At 38.6% G+C, this 24,852-nt stretch overlaps 1 protein-coding gene across 1 annotated transcript in view; it reads right to left on the bottom strand.

The window, feature by feature from the left end:
* The window catches only part of gabrb2b (gamma-aminobutyric acid type A receptor subunit beta2b), a 74,300-nt gene that overhangs the window by 44,624 nt on the left and 4,824 nt on the right, over positions 1-24,852 (bottom strand). The window contains exon 4 of the mRNA XM_030746533.1: positions 708-928. Coding sequence (XP_030602393.1) covers positions 708-928 — 221 coding nt within the window. The remainder of the gene's footprint in view (positions 1-707; positions 929-24,852) is intronic.

Here is a 24,852-nt window from a genome sequence, read left to right as displayed (position 1 = left end):
CCACAGAAACTGTTTTCTTAGCAGTGGCACTGAAAAAGAAGATCTAAACTAACTCGAGACATTTATGCAGTTCAGTGTGCTGCGGCTGACTATCTAATCAGCCCTCAAATGAGCAGTGTAAGCAGCGAATGTCCCCGGTGAATCTCAAAAGAAACAGAAAAGTAATTTAATTTCAGATGAACTTTAAGGCTTCACACCTACATCTATTCTAAGTACATTTGGTTTTTATACTTGGTGGTGAGGTAAATTATGCAGAGGCTGCGCAAAAGAGTTGAATTTAGTGTTACACAAGCCTTTAGTGACGCTTGGCTTGGTGATGTGCAGACGTCTTTTAAATGAGGAGACAAGTAGGTCACTTCTTCAATGTTATCATTTTTGCTTAGGGGGAATATTGCACCTCCCATTAGTAGTTTTCTTCATCTGGCTCTAATGAGCTAATTACTGACTCGGTCCAGTCCAGCAGTTGTTGACTCACTGTTACCTCACCTGCAAGATGTTTTTTTTCTAGATTGTTTATGAGATGTTAAAAATAGAAAGTATGCTGACAAGGATTAAGTGTGAATTGTTTGACAACATGAAGTGAAAGCTAATACAATTTGTGTGGTCTGCTACCGTACTCATGCACTGTTTATGCACATAAAAATTTTACACCCAGGTCAGTCCTGTTGCGTTGTCAAAAGTGTTATCTTAAGAGATTAAAATCTCACCTTAGACCATACAGTACGGTACCATCTGGGTGCAGTCGGATCATTCTGTTTTTCACTGTGACACCGTGGACAAACGATTTCTTGTCGTTGAGGAAGTAGGTGTCAGGGACCCAGAGCTGGTCAGCGACCCGGTTATCTAATGTCAGGTTGAGGGGGATGTCAGAGTAGGACAGCCGCTTGTCTCGCCAGGCCTGCTGGAAGTACATTGTCAGTGTGTAGTCCTGTAAGTGCACAAAGAGGGCAAAAGGAGGACAGACAAAAGAAGAGAGCAAGAAAATAGAGGATAAAGATGAAATGGTAGGAAATGAGTTAAGAAAAGGTGCAAAAAAAGATGAATAAAAAACAGAGATGGAGAAAAAAGAAGAGATGGTTACTTCTCACACACACACAAAAACAAGAATTTTATCCAGCTGGTCTGTAATACTTCTGCAAACTCCCAGATTAGAGCAGACTAGACAGGCTTCAATATTGGATGAAGTTCACTTTAAAGCAAATGGAATAGTAGCACTACAGGCCAAAGAAATGCTCAGTACAAAGCAATTGGGAATTCCCTCTGTTCATAGAAACATGAGGTTAAGACAGATAGTGTGAAAGAGCGTGTAAGTGTCAGAGAGAGGAAGAGAGAGAGCAAAAAACGATGGCTCGGGTTTGGTGTTTCTGTGTGTGTGTGTGTGTCTTTGTCGGTATGGTTCTGGAGTGTAGCATATGTCGGTGGCATGTCCAGTTGGTTTAATGTGAGTGCTTGTGTGTTTTTGTGAGATGTGAGAGAGAGAGAGAGAGAGAGAGAGAGAGAGAGAGAGAGAGAGAGAGAGATAGAGAGAGAGAGAGAGAGAGAGGGAGAGAGAGAGAGAGAGAGAGAGAGAGCAAGAGAGACCACATATTTGAGAAAACAAAAGAACCTCCAAGCAACCTCAAAAATAAGTTTCACCAAATATGTCCTACATGCTTTATTTGCTTTGACAGTGGCTGTCTTTCTGGGATTAAGAACTGTTTGGGGTATGGGCTTGCTGTGTTGTGCTTGCATAACCTATTCACCAATCTTCTATTTGCTCAGACTAGGAGTGGAAGTCTGGATACCTCGCTTATGTCACATGAGGGAATGCATAGAAAGCACACAGCCTCACAGAATGTATTCAAATCACAGAAGTCACTAATGGGAAAGAATTTTGGCTTTTGCTAATTGTTCTCCTAAGACCTGTAAATTTAGATGCAACAGTATTTACTGGCAATGAGACAGAGAGAGCATCCTCTTACTGACCTGTCTAAAATATAACTCAGGGGTCAGCTTATCCAAGAAGGACCTGGACTCCTCCTTATTCTAAAACTTGTCAGAACACTTACTAAATGCTACAAATCTTGATCGTTGTTGTTCTCTGTGTGATTTGAATTCAGTTGAATGAGATTCAGTATTCACATTTTCCCCTTCTCTGTGGCTTTTGGGGTTGGATATATAAGAGAGTTCCTGTTACAAGCATTCAAGGTTGAGGGTGCTTGCAGTGAAATGCAAATTACTGCTGATGGTTTATTTCAGTTTTGCAATTAGTGGGGTAATGTGCCAAGAAATGTTCCACTGCAAGAACAACTACATTAGCAAACCTTAAAAATGTTTTTAAAAAAGTGCTCAAATAAATACCTCAAACCTGCTACGTGAGCCGGTATGTCCACTGGAATCTTAGCAAGTACAAAGAGCACTGACTGTGATCATTTTCACAGCTATTTTAGGCTTGCTATATAACCTTGCTATGTCTCTAAAATATCATGGCAATAATGCAGGATTGCTGTAAATACCTAAATATTGACATTAACATTACATCATACAAAATCCCACGTGACTGAAAAAAAGAGAAGCAGTGATACGAGCTGGACTTCTGGAAGTACAGTCTGTTTATTTATTTTTAAAATCCAAACATTTATCATGAGGATTGTGCACGTCTTTTAAAACATTATTTTAGTATTAGAATATGGTCACAAATTTATCTAGCTAACATCAGAGAGGTAGATTTAAAAAAAAAAAATACTGTTTTAATAATAATGTATTGTTCTGTATACAGTTTGTGGTACTGTATAAACTGTGCTGCCAGTAACCTACAAAAAATGTACAAGTAAATCTGATTACAATGCATTCATAATCTGAAACTCACGGAGCAGCTTAATAATGTATAAACAAATACAAGACGTTTGATAAACCGCATGATGGTAAATCTAGGGCACATTAAAAACAGTCAAGCCAGCAGTCAGATGCTCATGTAGCTCACTGCAGTAAGAAGCCTACCAATCACCCATGAAAAACTAAGTTAAACAAACTTGCTGTCTCAGGAAACTTTTTGTCATGACTGGCACATCCACTTCCTGGCAAAGAGGCTGAACATGCATTTTTGAGTATGCCTGTTGGCTACAGATCTGACATCCAACAGCACCTTGGGAACTGGAGGCTTGGATATTGACTATATGGAGTCAGGAAAATGGAAGCAGCTTTTCAGAGTAAAATCCTTGTTTGACTTAAATAGATTTTGTCATGTTGTTGTTGTTTGGCTTGGGGGGGCTGACAACCATGAGTTTGGGAACTGAGTTTTTCAAAAGACATAAATAGTATAGTGGCAATTCTAGCATCCAGTACTATAATTAGACTTGGAATAGGAACAGGATGACACTGGTAAATCTAGGGTCAAACACGGTTTGGGATTGTGTAAACTTCCATTCTGACAGCATTTTTCTCAGAAACACCCACAGGGAATTTGATTACAATCTTCATACCATTCACACAGACAAAATACCTCCTTGGCAATAACTCAAGAATTCATGTTACTTGTTCATTTATCATTCATTCATGACATCAACACTGGGAAGCCGTATTTATGTATCTCCATTTAAAAGTGCATTAGGAGGCTTAATTACTTGTTGGAAGACACTTACAAGTAAGAGACACTAAGATCCCGTATTTACTGTAAGACACTGTAAAAGCAGAACAAATGTGTGTTTTTATTTAAATTTTTTTCTAGCAAATAACTGTAGTGATCGAATTTCTGCGTAGCCTTAGTCTTGCACCAACAGATCCCTTACTGCACGTGCTGCCTTTGCAACATTTCTGTCCTGGATTGGAGGTTATGTAACAGCTCTTTCTGGCATGCTATGCACCACAGCACGTGTGGCTGAAGAGATGCTTGTTGAAATGTTGCCCTCCTATACTATCTCCACTGCACTTATTAGACACAGCATCATACAAAAGCATTCAGTGTGATGCATGAAACATTTGGGATCCTTCTATATCTCTACTTCTCATAGTCATACACACACACTGGCCATGTTTTCCTCTGGACACTGCATATTATATCTGAATTATGTTCTTGTAGCAATGCAATTTGAATGGAAGGCCTGTTAATGTGCTGTAAATGTATATGCTTTTTCTTGCACCATTAGACTGAGAAAGAATATAAGAAAAGAACAGTGATTTTAACCTACAACTTTTTACAATTTTTCTGGAATTTTTTCTATCATTATAGAATTCTTTGCACTACATAACAATTTTTGTGACCTCACGTTTTACATTACTTGCAGCCCTAGCACTTACAGTTAGGTCCATAACTTTTTGGACAATGACAAAGAGATTATGCATCGACATCTTTTTGGAGTTCATATCGAGAGTTCCAATGAAGAGCTACCAAATCAGCTCCAAATGCTTCCTCTGCTTTATCTGTCCAGAATGTATAAATATGGTTTTAAATCCCAAACAGTTAATGCAACACTTCAGTCACATCTGGATTGTTAATATCTAATGTGATGTATACAGAGGCAAAATGACAAAAACTGCATCAAACCACAATTCCTCCATGACAGAATCCACTTTCTGAATCTGAAATACTGTTAAGAAAGTGTGTAAAAAATTAAATAATATCGACAGCCATTGTGGAAAAAAAGAAGGGCGTTAAATGGCCTGCGGTTTAGTTATTAAACTGAGTGAATGTTTCAGTTGTCATCCCTGAGAGCCTATTATTGCAGCCCGATCTGCTTGAGGAAGTTGTGCTTTGCTGAGCAGGACAGGCCCTGTGGAGGTGCCACTGTGGCTAGTTTACTGTGAACATAAAGCTCCCCTCAAAAACACTTAAAGTGTGTCTCTCTTGTGGAAGAAGGAGGTTGTAAATCACCAGAATAACTGCAGCGGGTATGTGCATGTAAGTGCAAGGGAGGCTGTCATAACAACAGTCATAATGAGCATCAGTATATAAACTATGCTGGAGAGAGAAAGATGGAGAGAAATGAAAACAGAGACAGAGTGAAGCAGGAGAAATGATGTTGAATTTATGAGTGCAGAATATGCTGTGCTCCCACGCTGCCAAGGAGGGGACAATATGAAATGATCATTAAATTCTCACACGCAACTCTATGACACAATCTATTATATCTAATTACTAATATCCAGTTCTGCAGGATGCTCCACACTGTGTGATAAATGTTTTCTTATTTTAAAGTTAAATACATTTCATTGAGTTTTTGTTAAACATAAAATATTGCATATGCTATAAGGCAGTAAGCAGAGGTGGCAAAAGTACTGACATTCTGTACTTAAGTAGAAGTACAAGTACTTATGTTAAAAAATACTTTAGTAAAAGTCGAAGTACTGGTTCAACTTCTCTACTTAAGTAAAAGTAAAAAAGTACAGGCTCTGAAATGTACTCAAAGTAAGAAAGTAAAAGTAGTTCTTTGGAGGATGTTTCTACCTGCTATTTTTGTGTAAAACAAACCGAACCTCATTAAATATTATTGTAATAACATAAAATAAAATTACATGAGAATACAAATGTTATTCCAATCTAAATTTTAATCCTAATGAGTGCACTCAGCTTGAAACTGTTATGTAGGACACAAACTGTGAAAGGGAATTTAAACACAGCTCTATTCTCTGTGTCCTCCATAGTAGAGGGTGACTGTGCCTCCACCTAAACACCAACATGAGGATACTCAGGGGTTACAGTGGGATTCAGAAGGTGGAGGAACCCTAAGATCAGCTGTAGTGGTTCTGCATGGGGAGAAGAATCACAGCTTTCTATTGTAGCTGCAGTAAATGATGTTGGTGTGCAGGCTGTGATCAGCTGACCTGCTGCTCTGAGGTTTACTGCTCTGTGTGGATGAACTGAACTCACAAAGATGTAACCCAGTATTTCACAGCTCTCTGAGCTGATCTCCATCCCCTACACTGACAGCATACAGGCTGTAGAAATGTTGGATTCAGTGATCTCAGCATCAGCAGCTTTGATTCAAACTCATCTCTGCTGCACTGATGTAACCTGTAACTCTGACCATGAACACAAACACTGTGCTCCAGTCCAACACAGAGCTTTACTGTAAATACAGTACAGCAAGCTAACCTATTTATTACACACTAAACTGCAGTATTTTCATACAATCTTTGAATTACACAAAGTCAGCATACTTCAGTTTATTTTCCAGTCCTTACCTTTAATTCTAACCTCTCTTCTTCCTCTCCTGTCCTCTTTCTCCATCTCTGAGTGAACTCTCACTTTGCTCTCCCTGAAATACAGCAGCTCTTCTTTTAGCTAGCAGACACACTGTGTGACAAACTGCACACACTTTGTGTGTTAGCTGATATTTGTTGAGCATTTAGAAACGTTGCATTTACCTGCCACACGTTACTCCCTTCATGCTCGCTCCTCTTCAATAGCGCTAGCTAAGCTGTTTATGTGCCGCAGCGCAACTTACGGACTCGGTCCGGCCCGCTGTAACCCCTGATTATAGCGCTATAAATGATAGATTAATTATATGGGTTTGCGTATTTAATCCCTTTGTACGAGATAAGCGGATACACCAGTACGATTGTCTCTTATGTGTTATCATTCCTCCGTTTAGGCTCAGATCGTTTGATGTTTGACGGCGCACTGACCGGAAATGCAAACTTCTCTCTGACATGTTAAAAAGTAACGAGTCTGTTTGAAAATGTAAGAAGTAGAAAGTACAGATACTTGTGTAAGAATGTAGGGAGTAAAAGTAAAAAGTAGTCAGAAAAATAGATACTTAAGGAAAATTACAGATACCTGAAAAATCTACTTAAGTACAGTAACGAAGTATTTGTACTTCGTTACTTCCCACCTCTGGCAGTAAGTCATGTTGTCAGTATCTGCTTTACCACAGAAGTCTGTTCAAAATACTACAGAAATTTAATTTAGAGATAATATATATATATATATATATATATACAAGGACAATGTATAGTATTGTTCTGAAAAAGTGGTAAAATAGATCATTTCTTAAAAAATGTGAGAGAATACTCTCTTTATTAAGATGGCATTCCTTTTATTATCAGTTGTTTGATTGTTTGTTAATTATCATCCATCCCATGTCTTTGCTTTATTTTATATACGTCTTCACCTGCATTATTAAAGTTTTATAAAAGCTGTTAAATTTATAAAACCAAACAAAAACAATTTAGCTTTAAGTTAAAAGTTAAAATGTACATTATGCTCAACACACTAGCACATTGATGCTATACCATCATCAACACCCTCCATGGGTGCACTCCACTGCTGGGGGTGAATCTGGTGCTGTAGCATCTTTTCTATATGGTTTGCTGATTCTGCTCACCCAGCTTGTTGTCAGCATTCACCACCCTACTTTGAGAGGTACTGTCATCAAATGTCTTAACTTGCAGCTGTATCTTATTGAAATGCAAATGGGAAAGGCAACAATTATTTGCCAGAGAATACTGAAGTACTTTGAACTGCTTGAAATTGTGACTCATTTTACTCCCAGCTATGGATGACGAGCCTCAATTAGTCATAATGACCAGGGTTCCTGCTGAAATAAAACAGGTTTGTGTTTAATGTAAGCATGTATCTTATTTGAAAATGGTGCATATGAGTTATGAATCATAAATAACAAGTGCACTTGGAGAGTACCTCCATCCATCTAGGAAAGCGATCCAGAGCCACACTAAAATTAGGTAGTTTTTACATAATTCTGTTGAAAGACAGACAAAAAAAAAAATCATTCAGTAAATCAACTGATAATCACTAGCTCTACATAATACTAACTGCTTTATGCCCATGTGTGTATATGTATCTTAACTGAACATATAATCTGGAACAAACTTCAACCCACACACCCAGGAGTGCCACGCAGAAGATTTGTTCCCAAAATGCTAATTCTGGGAACAGATCTTCTGTGTCTGCATTTCTTTACATTTTACAGTCAGAGACAAAATGTAAAGAAAAAGTATGTGTTCACAAACAGAGGTTAAGATTCCAGACAAAGCTGCAATCACAGTGTGATTGGTCAGTAAGCCCTTTAAGTGTCAAACTGTGCAAAATTTTATATTTTTTGAAAAGTGTATTATCTGAATTTACTGACTCACAGATGCCAAAACTTTAAATAATTAATCATCCCCCAGTAACAAAATAAATAATCATATGTTTTTTTCATTTGACAAGACATTGTTTGTGTCATAAACTGTCCTTGAATATCTCTATAATTATCTCCATTGAGAATTTTTCTCCAGTACACCAGAAAAACTAAAAATATAGCTTCCTTCTGTGTATCTTTTTCAAATACATCAGTGAAGATGATTTTTTTGAACTTATGAAGAAAAAACTACTGAAAACCAAAACAACAAAAGGTGTTCCAGCTGCCCAGTCTGACCCCGTCAACCCCACTCATCCTCCAAGCTGCCCTGTCCACTAACCCTTCACATCTCATCCTCATCGCTGCATGACATTAGGCGTTTTTTCTTCAGCTCTTTCTGTTTTATTCTTTTTGACTTGTGATGTGAGCCTTCATATAAACTGTACTTTTTGTTCTGACAATAATGCTTCCTGTTTTTTCTTTGGAAAAGTAAGTAAAAAAACTAAAAAACTTACATATTTATTAGCATCTTACCAAGATGACACAAAGACATATTCAAACATCCATTTAAGTTCTGCATATCGTCACCCTCCTAAAATAATGGCCTAAGCCATTTTTAACAAAATGTTTATTTTGTCTAAATCATCATATTTTCAATATTTCAGTTTTTTGTGTTTTCTGAAAAACCTAAAAAAAAAAGACTTAGGCCATTATTTTAGGAGGGTGACCACATTCGTTTTCGCTTGCAGGTTTTATACTGAATGCTCTTCCTGATGCAATCACCAATTTATCCTAGCTAATGATTAAATATTGCAGTATTTCACTTTTTATTCAGGGGAGACAAAAACACAACATCCATATTTGCATTCAACTTTAACAAATTATCCAGTATTCATTTTCTGCCACTTATTCAAGTCTGGGTCACAGGGGCCGCAGTCTAAGCAGAGGCACTCAAACCCTTTTCCCAGCCACCTTTTCCAGTTCTTCCAGGGGGCATTCCCAGGCCAGCTGTGGGGTGTAATACCTCCAGCCTTGTCCTGGCAGAACATGCCCAAAACACCTGACTTAGGCAGCTCCCAGGAGACATCCTAGTTAGATTCCCGAACCAATTCAAGTGCCTCCTTTCACTGAGGAGGAGTCTTCACCACAATAGACTGGCAGGCTGTCTGCACCACATTAATGTGGTCCTGGTCCAGTGTTTAATAACCAGGATGAAAACCAGATCGTTGCTTTTGAATACAAGATTTGACTAATGGAGGGATGTGCCTCTTCAGTACCCTGGCACAGACCTTCCCAGGGAAGCTTAAGAGTAGGATCCCACTAAAGTTGGAACATACACTTTGGTCCCCTTTCTTAAAAAGGGGAATACCACGCTGATCTGCCAATCTGAATGTGCCGCTGCAGAGCTTCATGCAATGTTGCAGAGGTGTGTCAGCCAAGACAGGCCTACAACATCCAGAGCTTTGAATAACTAAGGGTGAACCTCATCCAACATAACTTCTTGGTGTCAGGGTTGTTTAATGAGAAAACCTGAGCCTGTGAGCCTGAGCTGAGGGTGAATGAATGCTCAATTACAGACAAATTGCTGCACGGATTCTGCAGTGGTACAAGTGTAGCAAAAGCCACATGTGTAAAGAGAGCCAGTTGAAAACCTGGGTGTCTTGTAACTGACGACTTGTGTGTGTTTTCAGTGACTCGAGCAAAACTTTAAGACTTTCAACCATTAATATCTGTGCTGCACATTTAGCTGCACATTTACAAATCTGATTACAGACACGGATCAGAATACGGACACACAGATCATAGTACAGACACGTGGATTCAGTTATACACACACAAATGTTTTGCTACAATACTAGCCCCATATTCCATTTCCTGACAATTCCCTCTATTAGAGTCAGTAGCGTCCTATCTCCACTGTATACTGTGTGAGCAGAGCACCGCATCCAGCTCCTCAGTAGGCTGACAGTTTCCTAGAATCACTTTGAGCCCAACTTGAGTTTTTGCTTCAGCCAAAGCTGCACTCCACTTGACCTGCCAGTACCTGTTAGGTGCATCTGGAGTCCCACAAGCCAACCACACTTGATAGGATTGCTTCAGCTTGATGACTCCCTTCACCTCCAGTGTCCACCATTTGGACTGTGGTTTGCCACCACAAGAGGCCCCAACCACCTTCTGGTCCCAACTCCATACATCTGCCTTAGTAATGGAGATGCAGAACATTATGCACTTGACTTCAATGTCCCCGGCCTCCCTCAGAATCTTGTCAAACATCTCCCAGACTGAGGCATCTGCCACTATATGACTTGCCATGACTGACCACCACCTGATCCAACTCAACCCCGGGTGGTGTTTCGTTGACAGCTCAGCTCACAATCTATTTAGTTTTTGTGATATATACAATTTTTGTGTTCTTTTCAAAATTCTACACAGATAACATTGATATGGTGAAAGAGAAGAAGAAAGAATGTGAAGCAAATACAGAAAGTAGAAAAATAAATAGTAGATAGAAATGTGATTTGGTTTTGAATGGAAGTGGACAAGGCTTGACTAGAGTTGGAATGCGAAGTCTACATCAAAAGAAAAAGGGGGAGAGGACCAGAATAAGGATTAGTCTACTAAAATAGTATATATTGCCTTCTTCCCACTAACCTTGAAGAAAGTTTTCCAATTGAGAGATGTGGAAAGGTGTGATTAGTTTGCAGAAAGGAATAGTGTTTATGGGGTGGGGTGGAGAGATATGGGGACAAATGAAAGGCACTGGAAAGCTCAGTGGAACTGTAATGCAAATTGCTTTTATTCTTACAGCTCTTCATTTCTACTCTTCTAGCGCCAGCTGAAAGACCTCCCTCTGCTACATTGTCTCCCCTTCTTTTTTGTTATTTCTTCATCTCCTCCAACTATTTGTTCCCATTTCATGCTATTTTTTCCCATTTGATCTCCTATTTTCTCCACTCCTTTGATGAATCTTCTTCCATCTGATTTCCCCTTGGAGCTTTCCCTCTAACCAAGATTTTCTCCATCCTTCTAAATCTCAGAGGACTTCTTGTTGCATTTACCACATGTGGTTGGAAAAAAAGAGGTGGGAATTCAACAACTGGGAATTTTAATGGCTTATATCATGACCACTAAGCAGATGGAAGGCATCTGGAGAACATCACAGGTGGTATATCAACCTCTGAGCTGCTACATGGGTTCTAACGGGCCCCATTGAGGATTCTGATCTAAATATCTCCTTTCCAGTTTATTCCCCGAAAACATATAGTCTGCATTCAGGTAAAATCCATCAAATTTTTGATGAGAAAAAAATTATGAACTTCACATTGTCAAATATTGTTATGTTTAATTGATCTTACTTTAAGTTATTTCTGTAACACACTGACTTTGATGGCCGGGGTTGAATATTAACACAGCCTGACTGTAAAGTCTCTATCACTCTGTCTCCTTAATTTTTTCTGTTCTTCCTCTCTTTCAAAATATCTTTAGCGAGGAGGAGAAGTGGTAATGCCACCATTCACCCATATGCCCATACTGGATACAGTAATTTAGTTACTCCAAAAAGCCCTCCAACAACAAGTGGCTTTCAATTTCCTGCCTCACATGGCCCTCGTGCCTCATCGACAGGGTATGAGAAATCTGGCATAGGGCACAGCGTTTCTAAAGAAGCCTAATAATAAACATCCATCCCCACAGAGCTGAGTGACATATATTTCTCTGTCTGGGGTGATCTGTCTATGGAGTTCTTAGGATTCAGAGCTGTATCTAGAACAGCTTGCGCACTGCATGGAGTAAATCGGCAACAGGAAAGCACACAAGGGCTGCTGCAGGGGTTTTATTTGGCCTGTTTGCTCCAGAATTAATAACACTAGTATATTTTTTAAAATGGTCAAGCTGAGGGAATATACATAAAATTTAAAAATATATCAAAACAGATGAAATAAAGTTTTTTTGTTTTGTTTTGTTTACATTTTTCTTTTCATTACATATCATAGTCAAAGCCTTAAGCAAATTTAAGGGATTCTTGTCAGATATACTGGTATAATAGATCCACTGGTACTATTATTAGTACCAGTGGATCTGTATTCACTTGATTAATATATGTGAATGATGTGATGAGATTAGTAAATGCTTTGGAGCAAGAAATGGAAGTAAGAAAGTAAGTGTGTGTATTTATGTTTGCTGTTCAGGTCTTGAGATTGAATTTCCATGAGGATATTTATCTGACCAAAGCTCTTAAACTCTTTTCTTATTTTTCTTCCCTGAAAGCCATTTCTTTATTATATGGCATTCCAGAAACCAGATGATGTATTTTAATAATGGCCAGATTCTTGTTTGTTTACCTTGTTTAATCTGTCTTTCCATCACATATCTCCTGTCTCTTCCTGTTTTGTCTCATTCTGTGTACATCCCCTCTCTCCCTCTATGCTTTTCATCATTTATGTTGGCCTGGACATAGCTTTCAAAAGCGATCGCTGAAGGTGAATTGAATTTAAAGGAACCAGAGTTCTCCCAAAGCAGAGGTTAAAATCTTTGCCAGTTGGCAGCTGTGCAGCGTAACTGACTACATACAATTTATTAGAGTCGATTGGAGCATCTGCGGGCCTTTTGCATCCCTGGAGAGTAGCAGAGTGGAGTGGTAATTCAGAGAGGGGGTCAGTGAGGGGTGATGTGGAAGAGAAGAGAGGACAGAGTAGGATGCAGATTATTAGGGTGCTTTTGAATTTCACTGAAAGACAGGGGTAGTTGATGGAGCTTTCAATCTCATTCACTTCAGAAGCTAGCCAAAGAGATGAAGGGGAAAAATGAGTCTGTCTCAGTGCACGTTATTTGCTCCACTTACTGCTTCTGCTTTAAAAGATTGTGTGCACGGGTTTTGTGGGGGGCATAGATGCACACATTGTATACATGTACTGTATGCGAGTGTGTTACATGTCTCATGAAGCTAAACATGTGGTGTGTACTGTATATTGTATCTATACAAATTTTTAAACTTGTGAAATTTCTGCTTTTCTGATGCTGCTAAAGCTCTTTACAGCTCTTTTTTTTACTATAGCACACACAATGCACTGATCTACTGGACTCCCACATCTCATGCATTATGGACGTTTGGGGAACTGAGGAAGAACCTGCTTGCTATTCAAACAGAGTAACAAGATATACACAATACCCATACACTGTCAACAATGATGTAATGAAATACTGTATATAGACATCTGTGGATCAATGGCAACTATAGAGCCTTAGTGAGCATAAAAATGATTATAGGCATATATCTGACCTACATATACAGTTTAATCTGGTTTATGCATGTATCTCTGAGTAAATGTCTCTTTCTTTGTCCACAACAGCAGGCACAAAGCAGAGAGTTTTGTGACTTCAGATTTGATGGCATGCATACAGTATCTCTTTGAGCTAGGATACCCTTGAAGAAGCAATATCTCCTCACAGTGGGACTGACCTAGAATAGACACAGGGGTGCTTTAGGGGTGTCAGCTCCAAAATGTATGTGTGTGAGTGTGTGTGGCAATGACATACAAGGATAACACTAGAAATATATTATTGTGGAACATAATTCTATCCATCTTACCAGCACTACTAAAAATCATAAAAATGTTACTGATGTGAAGGAAATAAAGTGGAAAGATAGCAAACAATTATTTGAAACAGATGGCCTATATACTTTAAGTGGCATTGTTTTCATTGAAACTGGTTAAACGTAATAGGTTGTAACTGTTACTCTTTATGGAGCTGTAAGGCTAGACATGGAAGTCAGTGAGGGATCCCGAGCAAATAGGTCAGTTTGGACTTGACAAACTGTTTGGAGAAATGGATTTGCCATCATGCATGCATACCAATAATAATCTGACATGACCATCAAGAAGCCTTAACGCTCTAAGTGCTTTACCATGAAAAGGCATCTAACCCAAACAAGTGTAGTCATGAACCTACCATCCCACTGTTAGTTTTCTATGGGAGTTTTTTTTTTTTTTTTTTTTTTTTTATTCACACTCATTAACCTCTTCAACTGAGGTCAAGATCACAGACTTTCATTTCATTATCAATTGAAAAAGAAAAAAGTACAAATGTATCCATATTTCTCTTTCCAATAAAAAAATATCAAGCAACTGTTTCAAAAAGTATCCAAAAGATGGTAAAACACAATGTGTGCATTTACTGACGCATCAATTAGGCATTCCAAAAATATAGCAGCAGTTGTGAATGACTCCTTTGAGCTCAGTCTGTGAGCATGTCTGTTTGGTTAAGATCTGAGCTCTGACCTGGCCACTCCAAAGGGCTGATTATCTTTGTGTGGTTCAATCTGTCTAATCTTATCTTCAATCTGTCTAATCTTATAAATAAAAAAAAATACAGCAACCCTCTTCCTCATGCAAATCAACAATTCTGGCTAATCTTGTTTTGTTTTTTTTTTCAGATTGATTTATATTTATATCAGTGTGATCCTTCTTGTAAGTAGCTAACTTCCATTTAGTGTTTTCAAAAATTAAAAGTAAGTACCCTAGAAGTAAAGTGCCTGGCAGGGCAATGCACTCAATAAGTGCTACACAGAGCTTTGCAGTCCAACTTCTATGTTGTAGCTTGGTACTATCACCTGGGGGGAATGTTCAAAATATGTGGAGGACTCAGTGGACCACCATAATATATAAATAACCTTTTCTGTGATTTTAGTCCATAGGTAAGTGGTTGCTAGACAACATGATGGGTGTCACAGTATGGCATGCATAATGACAGATTTGTGGACTAAACTGAGGATATCCTCCTCATTTTAGCCTTTTGGTAGGTGACTAGTAGACGACATGATGACATCATAATACCAGATAAGAATTTTCAGGGACCTAAGCTGTACCTGTGTGCCAATTTTTGTTCCTCAGGTCCTGGTCATGTAGGAGGAGTTTGTGGGCAAACAGAGATTTTGTGTATATTAAGACTACCACAATTCACCTGTTTGCATGGACAAAGAGCTACACAACAACACCAAAACAACAATGTTGGACTATAAATCCTGGATGAGCCTACACGGTGAACATCTGAATTATGTAATCTATATTTGGATGAACAATTTAATGATTTGTATATTATTAAAATATATTTTGTTTTGTTTGTAACATACACAGGGATCTAACAAAATTCCCAGATGTCTCATAATCTTTTTAAGCCAAAAAACAAACATTATTTCATATATCGGTAAAAAATAAATAAATAAATAAAAAACGAATCTACTTTTCATTAGAAGAAGGGTGGGTGACAAAAGGTAAAATGCTTTCTTCTGCCTTTTGAGTTGTACCACTGCTTACCAATCAATAAAACGTTAATATTGCAATACATTCATCTCCCTAAGCTCTCCTTTTTTTCCTCTTTCCCCTCATTTTCCAGCTGGTTATGAGAGGTGCTTGCCCCTCCCTAAATGTGGTTCTTCCAGAGTTTTCTTGTTCCTTCCCACTATTGCCAAGTACTTACTCATAGGTGCTTGCTCATATGACTGTTGGGGGTTTCCCTCTAATATTGTAGGTTCTTTGCCTTGCAATATCAATTCCCTGTTGTTGTGAATTGGCACATTATAAATAAAATTGAACTGAAATGAACTGAGGACATTTCAAGTGCAGCAGTCTACTTATGACAGTAAGCATGCATAAATACAATTCTCAGAGAGAGAATCTGCAGTAGCAAAAGGTAAAACACTTCAAAAGTCTTAGGTTTTATTTAGTTTTTGCTTTCTCATTTCATTCTTTATCACAGCTGCCTATAAAAGAGTGAATAAGATGGAAATTGTTTGATGATTCATATTCAGCACAGGTGCTGATGTAAAACTCCCTTTAATGGCACAGCAGGCAACCAAAGAACTTATTCTCTCTTGCTGGAAACAAATAAGAGAGGGAAGATCAAAAAAGGACTCACCTAAGACTCCAATCAACAAGCTTGTAATTGACTTTTTTCTTTATTTTACACTGAAATATGGACATTTAAATTTAAACTGAACTTGTACCTTGCAAAAAAGTATTAATGATAATGATAAAATGGTTTTCCATAAGATACAAAGGGAGTTATACCTAAGATATCCTTTAGGCCAGGAGCCACTGCTGCATTATCCCTCTCAACACTATCCCATTATCAACTCTGTGTCATGTTCAACTGCTGTGAAAACCAATCCACACACCCCCGTCCCTCCTGCTCGGCCATTATCAACTTCTCATATTTTGACAAGCTGCTATAAAGCAGAATGTAGTCCTGTGTTCCATTGACAGCTAGTATGAGTTTCCACACACTGTAAAATCTATGTTAGTGCCAGACATGAACCAAATTATGTGACGCACGGGTAAATTTATAGCCAAGATAAAGGGCCACAACTATGTGAATAAATCTATTCAGTCTGAGAAGGAAAAAGATTTAGTACATACATAAAGAAAAAAAAAACTTTGTAACTTGTACATTGCAGCATTGCAAATCCTGGCTTTGTATGAGGTCTATAAAATGATTAGTGTCAAAAAGCTTCCAAATATCTCTTTCCTTTGTCTTTATGTGCAATGCAGCTATTGTATAAAAAAGGCTCAGTTAGTGGGTGAAAATAGTGTATTTTAATGAAAATTTGAAATATTGATTTAGACTCTTAATCCCAGAGAGTATTATTGGTATATTTAAACAGGTATCATTGATTAAACCATTATTTTCTGACAATAGGGACAAAAAATAAGTAGCTGTATTGAGAGTCTTTGAGAGGGCTGTACTACAAAGCAAGTTTAACATGCCCAACTTTTCCTTATCTGGGTTCACTGGCAATCTATTCAGTCTGAGAACGGTTACACTAAGTTGGTTATCAGCTTAATAAATCAAACCAGGTTTTTTTCAGTGTAGCTATGAGCACATTCATATGAAGGTGACAGGTCTACTGGAAGCAGTGCGTCTAATTTTACAAAGATCAAACTATAATATTAGAATAAATACTGAGCGGTTAAACACACAATGCAGGCTGAAAGCAAAAGAGCCACTGCAGCCAAAGCAACAACACTACGAGAGCTGACAACTGTTTAAATTAACAGACTTCTCAGTATTACAGATCTGTCATTAAGCCATTGGAAGATCTGACATGTAATTACAATTCTGCAGTCAGTTAAATTAATATGTTGTTCGTTGAGCCTGGGACAGTTTTTAATCATAATCTTTATGCCTTGATTGTGGTAAATGGTCTGAGAACAAGTAAATACATATAAAAACATAATTCAAACATAGAATTAGCTTACCTGTAAAATTGAAATAAGGTCAGAAAATACAAATAGTTGCCCTTTAGAATTAAATGTCTGTACCTCATTACAGCTAGGGTTTTGAACACACGTATGTGAAAAATATCAGCACCTAACAATAAACCGAGAATAGGAAACACATATGTGTCAATTTAATTTTGCTATATTTTACATTTTTACCCGAGTCACTAGCCTGTCAGATTGCTGTTTCTGATAAGAAGTGTCCCTGTCTATTCACTCTAGCGGAGGTTCTGAAATTGTGAAAGCAGTCCAAAACAGGTTGATGAGTCAGTGAAGTTCACCTCTGATCAATGACAGGGATACCGAGGTGTGTTGTTGAGGATATCCTAAACGTTTCTATTGGTAGGCACTACTGTTTTTGCCAGTGTTAGCCGCTGTTCGCCGGTGTTACTGAAACTGTCTTTGAAGTGGCGCTAACTGCATCAGACTAGAGCATTTAGAGAGTAAACTCATAAAATGTAAGAATGTAACCAAACTATTTTAGGACACTCAAATGTAACGTTACCTAACATAGCTAATATAGCATTAGCTTATAACCAGCTGTTGCTGTTATAGCTGGCTAGCTGTGGGGGGGGGGGGGTGTCTCACTTTAATAACCTACAACCTTGATGTCATTCTAAAATGTCACCCCACTGACACATTTACCTTCACACTCATAATATACCAAAGACAATACGCCACAGCTTTCGCTAAGCTGTGGCGTATTGTCCCCTTTGGAATTAAGGCTCCTCTCTATGCCAATATCATTCTTGTTTTTCATGCTGGATGCTATATAAAAAGTAATACAAAGTGATAAGTGAATCAGTCTGGCACGCTTAGTATCTGGAACATATGGCTCAATTTTGTTGTTTGACAACAGACACTAAAGGAAAGACTTGAATCTACGCTCGCATACAGACACGCATCATCTTGATGTGTGCCATCATCACATTCTGACCTCTGTTAGGTCACTGCAGTGAGATGAGCCGAAATGAAGCAATCTCACTCCACTCACACTTTATGGGATATCATACTGAGTGTGTCAGTCAGAACATGTTACTTGATTAACAATCTAAAAATAGGTCCCACACAGTGATGAGTGTTATCCCTGGTACACAGCGCTGAGCAGCAATGCTTACACACTCGCACTCATGTTTTGAAGACACAAAGTCAACTGTGATTCAACTCATGTCCTTCCTATTTAGAAAAAGGGCAGGCAAAAGGGAGAGTGCACTCAAATGTGGCTGTGTTTTTTGTGAACACAGAATGTTGACTGCAAGTATTATATGCATCTGTCTTTGCTTCTTCAGTGACACAACTTCAATAACACAACATATTGCACAGTTCTCAGCTTTGAAGATAAATGTGTGCACAGCAATCTGTGAGTGTCAGAGAGAAAATGTACCATCTTTAATGCATAAATAGGCACCTGTCCTCCAGCCATGACAACACATGGCTAGAAATACTTCAATCAAAGGCAAATAGCTGGCACTAAACAATTATCACTGATTAACACTGGGAATTAACTGATTAGTATTTGACAAGAAAGAAATTCGTTTCAAGCACTCAAAGATGAGACATTTGCTTGTTACATTTGTGTCCAAATCAATTTCCCTGCCTTACCTTCCAGCAACTAAGATGTTGGAGTTTTTATCTGTATATGGGGTGGACTACAAAGTTCTGCAATTCAGTGCATAAAAATCATGTAAGTGTTCATGCTGCATTTTCTCCCTAGAAGTCCAGGACTGAAATTACATTTGCGCGTTTGTGATTTCAACATGGAACCCAAACTTGTACAAAGAGCATCAGCTTCTGTGTGAATCTCACACAGTCTTTGTGTGGAGGATAATGCCTGGCGAGGAGAGTTGGGTTTTTGGCTACAACCCAAAAATCTTCAGAAGAAGAATTCGCAGTGTCCAGGCCTGAAGGTGGTGTACCAGGGCAGGAGCACCACCAGAGGCATGCTAACTGACTTTGTATGCAATCACACAGGCCTTGTTAGTTCAGTTTCCTGAAAGCAGATGGTTGGTTGTACTGTTAGTCCTAATATGTCTCTAGAGGTGAGTCCATAAAAAGTTCAAGAGAAATATGTGTTGTGACTTTTTTTTTTTTTTTTTAAAACACAGAAACTAAAACCAAAACTTTGAGCAGGTGAATACAAGTAGCAAAACACAAACAAACAGAGTAGTGGGACCACTGAGCTGAGCATTGCCTGCAAAAATAGTAGACTAGCCGATTAACCCACTTTGATTTGTAACTCTGTCTAATCCCCCCTGCAGCAGGGCCTCGGCCTTGTCATTATCAAATAGGCAGAGAGAAAAAATTAAAATGAGAGACACGGACTTTGGAGAGAAAGAGAGACATACAGGAAAATGTAACAGAAACATAACATGGGTGTAGAAATTATTACCTGGCAATTCTCAATAGCACAGTGGCAATATGCTGTTAAATCGCAATGCTGTGCCCATCAACGGGAAAACAACATGATGTTAGAACTGCTGCTGCAGGGAATGGGCTGTTGTCTGAACATCCACCCCATCATTCTCTGTCACAGGAAGCAGTGAATCAGATCCCTAACTAGTGAGCTTGTTTAACCTGGGGGAATTGATTACACGCCTTCCTTCCCTTGACATTTAGAGCCATGGTACTAATTGTACAATATATGCAATGTCTGTAACATTAATAGCAATTTAAGAAGTACATTTCTGGTGTGTGTGTGTGTGTGTGTGTGTGTGTGTGTGGTGTGTGTGTGTGTGTGTGTGGTGTGTGTGTGTGTGTGTGAGATACTTAGCAGATTATATTTAAAAGATAACTAATCTGAGCTATAACAAGAGATGAAAAGGCAGTGGTCAAACACTTAAAGAATTCTTTCATATAGAACCAAGTGTACCCACAGGGTTTATAGTATGGTTAAGATGTCCAGCTTTAAATATTTTTAAAGCTTTTATAGAGCTTGTTTTGTAAAACACTGCTCTATAGACCCAGTGGGACAGCTTACACACAGATCACGGCTGCATTTTTTATTTGCAAAATTGTTTATCTCCACATGTTCCTTTCTTTGTTGTGCCTTCAGTTTTCTTAACAGGAAAGAATGCAGAGAGGCAAAGTGAATTAAGACAATGGTATTGTGGCAGTAAATATATTCATCCTTGCTGTGTTAAACCTAGTACAGAAACTGAGCAAGTTTTGACCTCATGATGGAGCATGACAAAAAGTTAGACATATGGAGACTAATGAAACCCACAAAATGAAAATTCTGAATTACAACTTAGGGCTGAGGACAGAATTTGTAAAGACTGCTGGCGTGATTGTAAAAAGATACCCAGAGAAGAGAAATAATGGCAGTCTTATGCCTTCGTTACTATTGAGTCAGACATCTTTGTACATACAGCTTAAGAGATTCTGACTGCACAAAAACCTGTGGTAATCGTGTCATGGCGACAGCTGCTCCGTCTTTCTCTCCTCCCTCCTCTGCCTCTGACTATTTCCTGTGCTCTCAGTAATATAATATCTCTTCAGTTGTGTCAGTCTTTTCATGCCCACCAGCCATTGCTCTACAGTTTTCCTGTTCCTGCTTGACACTGATCACAATTACCTCTTGTTGTACGTTAGCTGAAATTAATAGCACGCAGAAAGCATTTGCCAGGTTGCCAAAGTGGTCTTGTTTCCATGTTGCTGTAGCCTTCATTGTGTTCTCCTTGTCTCTACCTGCTCATGTGACCATCTGCCTGCCTTTTGATTTACTGCCTACCCACAGTATTTTAAATTTGTTTGCTACATCTGATTGACTTTGGTTCCAACTGGTAGCCTGCTTATTGACTGACTAAAGACTCAATCATCTCATCAGAGTTTCACATTACACACGGCAATCCAGTTTGAGGAGTCTACAGGACTGTCTTTATAACAGTTGTTGCTAGGTTTTTGTATCACAATGATCATTGCATCCTAAATACATTTTTGACCTCCATATTCTGCCTCTTAAATAGTCAGTACTTTAAAAAAGAAACAGTTTAGTCATCCTCATTTATGTCAGTGCAGGGGGAGGAGGGGCTGTCTGACCCTTCTGAAGTCCACAATCATCTCCAATGTGACAAAAAGAAAGGAGGTGATCGTGGACTTCAGAAGAGACAGACACCCCCCTCTTTCTCCTGCACATTGGAGGATCTATGGTGGAAGTGGTCCCCAGCTACTGGTACTGGGGTGTACACCTGAGTAACGACCTCACCTGGGGCAAGAACATTTCCAGTTTGGTCAGGAAGGCACACCAGCGCCTCTACGTCCTCAGGAGGCTGAGGTGTGCTGGACTTGGAGGCTCAGTCCTCTCCTTATTCTACAAATGTCTGGTGGAGCGCGTCCTGTGCTCCTGTATCACTGTGTGGCATGGATGCTACTCAGAGAAGAAAGCTCTGCAGATGGTGAAGGCTGCAAAGAGGACTGTTGGAGTGAGCCATGCAGTTATGTATATATATTATATATATAATATATATTGCTACTTTCCATTTCTATTTATTCTTCTTTGAGGGCAACACTGGGATCTGAGGACAGAAATTTTGTTCCACTGCACGTAAATGTGATGCGAATGACGATAAAGAATCCTTGAATCCTTGACATCTGCTAAAACTTACTCATACAGCATGTTACAGTATGTGTTGTCACTGTTGACATAAATAAAATGATACTGTATTCAGTAAGCACCTGCATAATTTGTCTTTTTACGATATTGAAGTGGCCTGTAAGTGCACTCTAAATAGATTACTAAAACTCTTGCCATCCATCCATCCATCCATCCATCCATCCATCCATCCATCCATCTTCTTAACAGCTTGTCCAATTCAGGATTGCAGATGGAGCTGGAGCCTGTCCCAGCGGTCATTGGGCAAGAGGTAGGACACACTCAGGACAGGTTGCTAGTCCATCACAGACAGACAACCACTCATGCTCACGTTCACACCTGCAGCCAAATCAGAATCTCCAATTAACCTGTCTTTGGGCTGTGGGAGAAAGCTGGTGTACCTGCAGAGATCCCACGCAGGCACAGGGAGAACTTGCAAACTCCAGACAGAAAAGCCTTCCTGTGAGGCGACAGTGCCTAACAAAACACAATAGTCACACAATTCATCCACCTCTCTTTCACCCTCCTTATAATTCCTTGTGACTGTCCTCTGAAAACTGTAACATTTGTTTTTGGTTTTTCTGTGCATTATGTGCCAGTTCTATGCAGATTGCATGTTTTGCCTCTTATGCTGATTATATAATTTTTTTTTCTGGTGGAAATGGGGGTGTCATAATGAAAACTGTCATGAAACAAAATAATAAGAGAGTAAGGATATTTTGCCACACAAGGGTTTCCATTTGAAAAACAAACCATACCAAGGAGACAGGTTGTACCTGGAACCAATGGGAGAGACAAGCATATGCCAAGGAGTGGCTCCTGTAAGATATGTACAGTTCACAAAGCACTACAGCCTAATAAGAGGGTGTTTAAAAATATTCCCCATAAATACAAAGGTACAAATAAACATATTTCACCAAAATACTAAATGTGAGAATTATATTTATTTGGGCTGACCTCCAGACAGCTCTTATTTTTTTTAATGCTTTGCTACATTTAAAACTTAAAACCTTAATAACTGAAAGCTTTCACAAATAAATTATTACCCTTTCCCACCAAATAACATGGTAGTATCAGTATACAATGAAGGAGGCCTTTTATTTCCAAATGTGGTCTCCTATTCAAATGTCAACGGTGTTCACAATTCTAAGAACTATTTCCAGTGCTTTCATAACAGACTGATTAAAGACTGCACATTAGTGCTAAGACCTGTCAGCAAAGTTCTGGCTGCTTCAATGGCCTAGGTTTTGGTGTCAAAAGTTACTGTGGCAGATTGAAATGCACAATACTAATCTCTATGAATCTGTACATGGGCAAAGACTGAAAGCACCACGGGACAAAATTCTGAATGTGTGTCTTTAGATGGCTCCTCATATCTGCAGTAATCCGTAAGTTTATACACATATTGTGTCTAATTAACCCACACAAATGATCACTTTCCATGCCCACTTTATTTGTGTTTTTTTTTCTTTTATCTTAATATTTTAGTTTGGTGGTCTGCAGCTCAGTTTGTTTTCTTAAAAAAATTAATTAATTAATTAATTAAACTCACTGTGTGTGACCATGGCTAAATTTGTCTGGACTCCGTCTCTTACATTATTCAAATGACTTCAGTGAGGGTCTCTTAACATACCAGTTTATGACGAGACGTGACTAGGGAACAGAGGGGATCTGGATGTGTGAATATATGTATGTTCATAAGAGAAACACAGAGATGGTGTGCATTCTCACTAGAGACACTCTTAAGTTTTATACATGTCCATGTCTGCTCATAGACTGAGGATAAGAAGGAGCCACTTCACTACAAGAGGCATTTCAGTGGGCTTTTAGCAAGTACTGTATAACTTTTAATGAAGAAGTTTTGAGTAGTGAACAGTTATAGCATTTGGTTAGTATGGTTGCAACTTTTATACTTAAAAAAGAATTCTTATGGTCGTTTTTCATTGGGTTGCAAAATTTCCAAATCAAACAAATATCACCAGCTGTACTTGTCTAATAAAAACGTTATCACCTAAAATAATATCATAGGACCAAGGTCCCTTGCCATTTTCTCCAATGACTTGTTTCAAATTTATATATGAGTGTAGAGTGGAGATCATTCTAATAGTTTCAAATTTCATTTTACAGTGGGAAAAAATGTTGTCAAAAGCTCACACATTTCGATTGAGTTTAGCACATTCCTTTTGATTTCCTTCCACAAATGAAAGGTGTTTCAGTTTGTGAATCTTCACACATTGCATCTCCACTCCAATTAGTTACTATGCAACCACCATGGAGCAGGAGTATGGAGATCATTTGAGTAGTGACAAAGCCTGCAGCAATCAACCTGTGAAACCCTGCCAAAGTGTTGTGCTGTGACAAAAAAGACAATAGAGCTGATGTATTCTTTAATGAAAATAGATTTAGTGGTTCTCATTATCTTCTAAGATTACATGACATCTATCAATTGGTTTAACCTTATTATGATCTGATTGAGCAGATGTTTTCCTCACCACTGACATTTTATACTAAGTGTTATTCAGTGTTTAAACCCATGCCATGGAAACGTATTTAAATTAATACTGACACGGCTGAACATTCCTCCATATGTCATCGATATACAGATTTCTCCACATCGATGAAGAACTTAATATAATTTTAAATCTTTTATGTCTGGGATGAGATATTGTGCAATACCACATAAGTGCTACCACAGTCTTTCTTCCTTTTTAATGTCATGTGGTAAGCTATAATCTCTTACCTTTCAGCCAATATCTATTATAATGTATCTTTATGATGTATAGTATAAGCGTTAGAGTTTTCAGTACAGTCTTTATGCATTTACACCACACATGCTGAGAAGTGGAAATAACAGGGAACTAAAATTGGGGGATCTGGATTTCGCAGTCTCTCTCCAACAATCAATAACCTCCTTTCGACCTTTATGCGC

This window comes from Archocentrus centrarchus, chromosome 14 (assembly GCF_007364275.1).
Source record: "Archocentrus centrarchus isolate MPI-CPG fArcCen1 chromosome 14, fArcCen1, whole genome shotgun sequence".
Lineage (NCBI taxonomy): Eukaryota > Metazoa > Chordata > Actinopteri > Cichliformes > Cichlidae > Archocentrus > Archocentrus centrarchus.
This window is presented reverse-complemented; position numbering and strand designations above follow the sequence as displayed.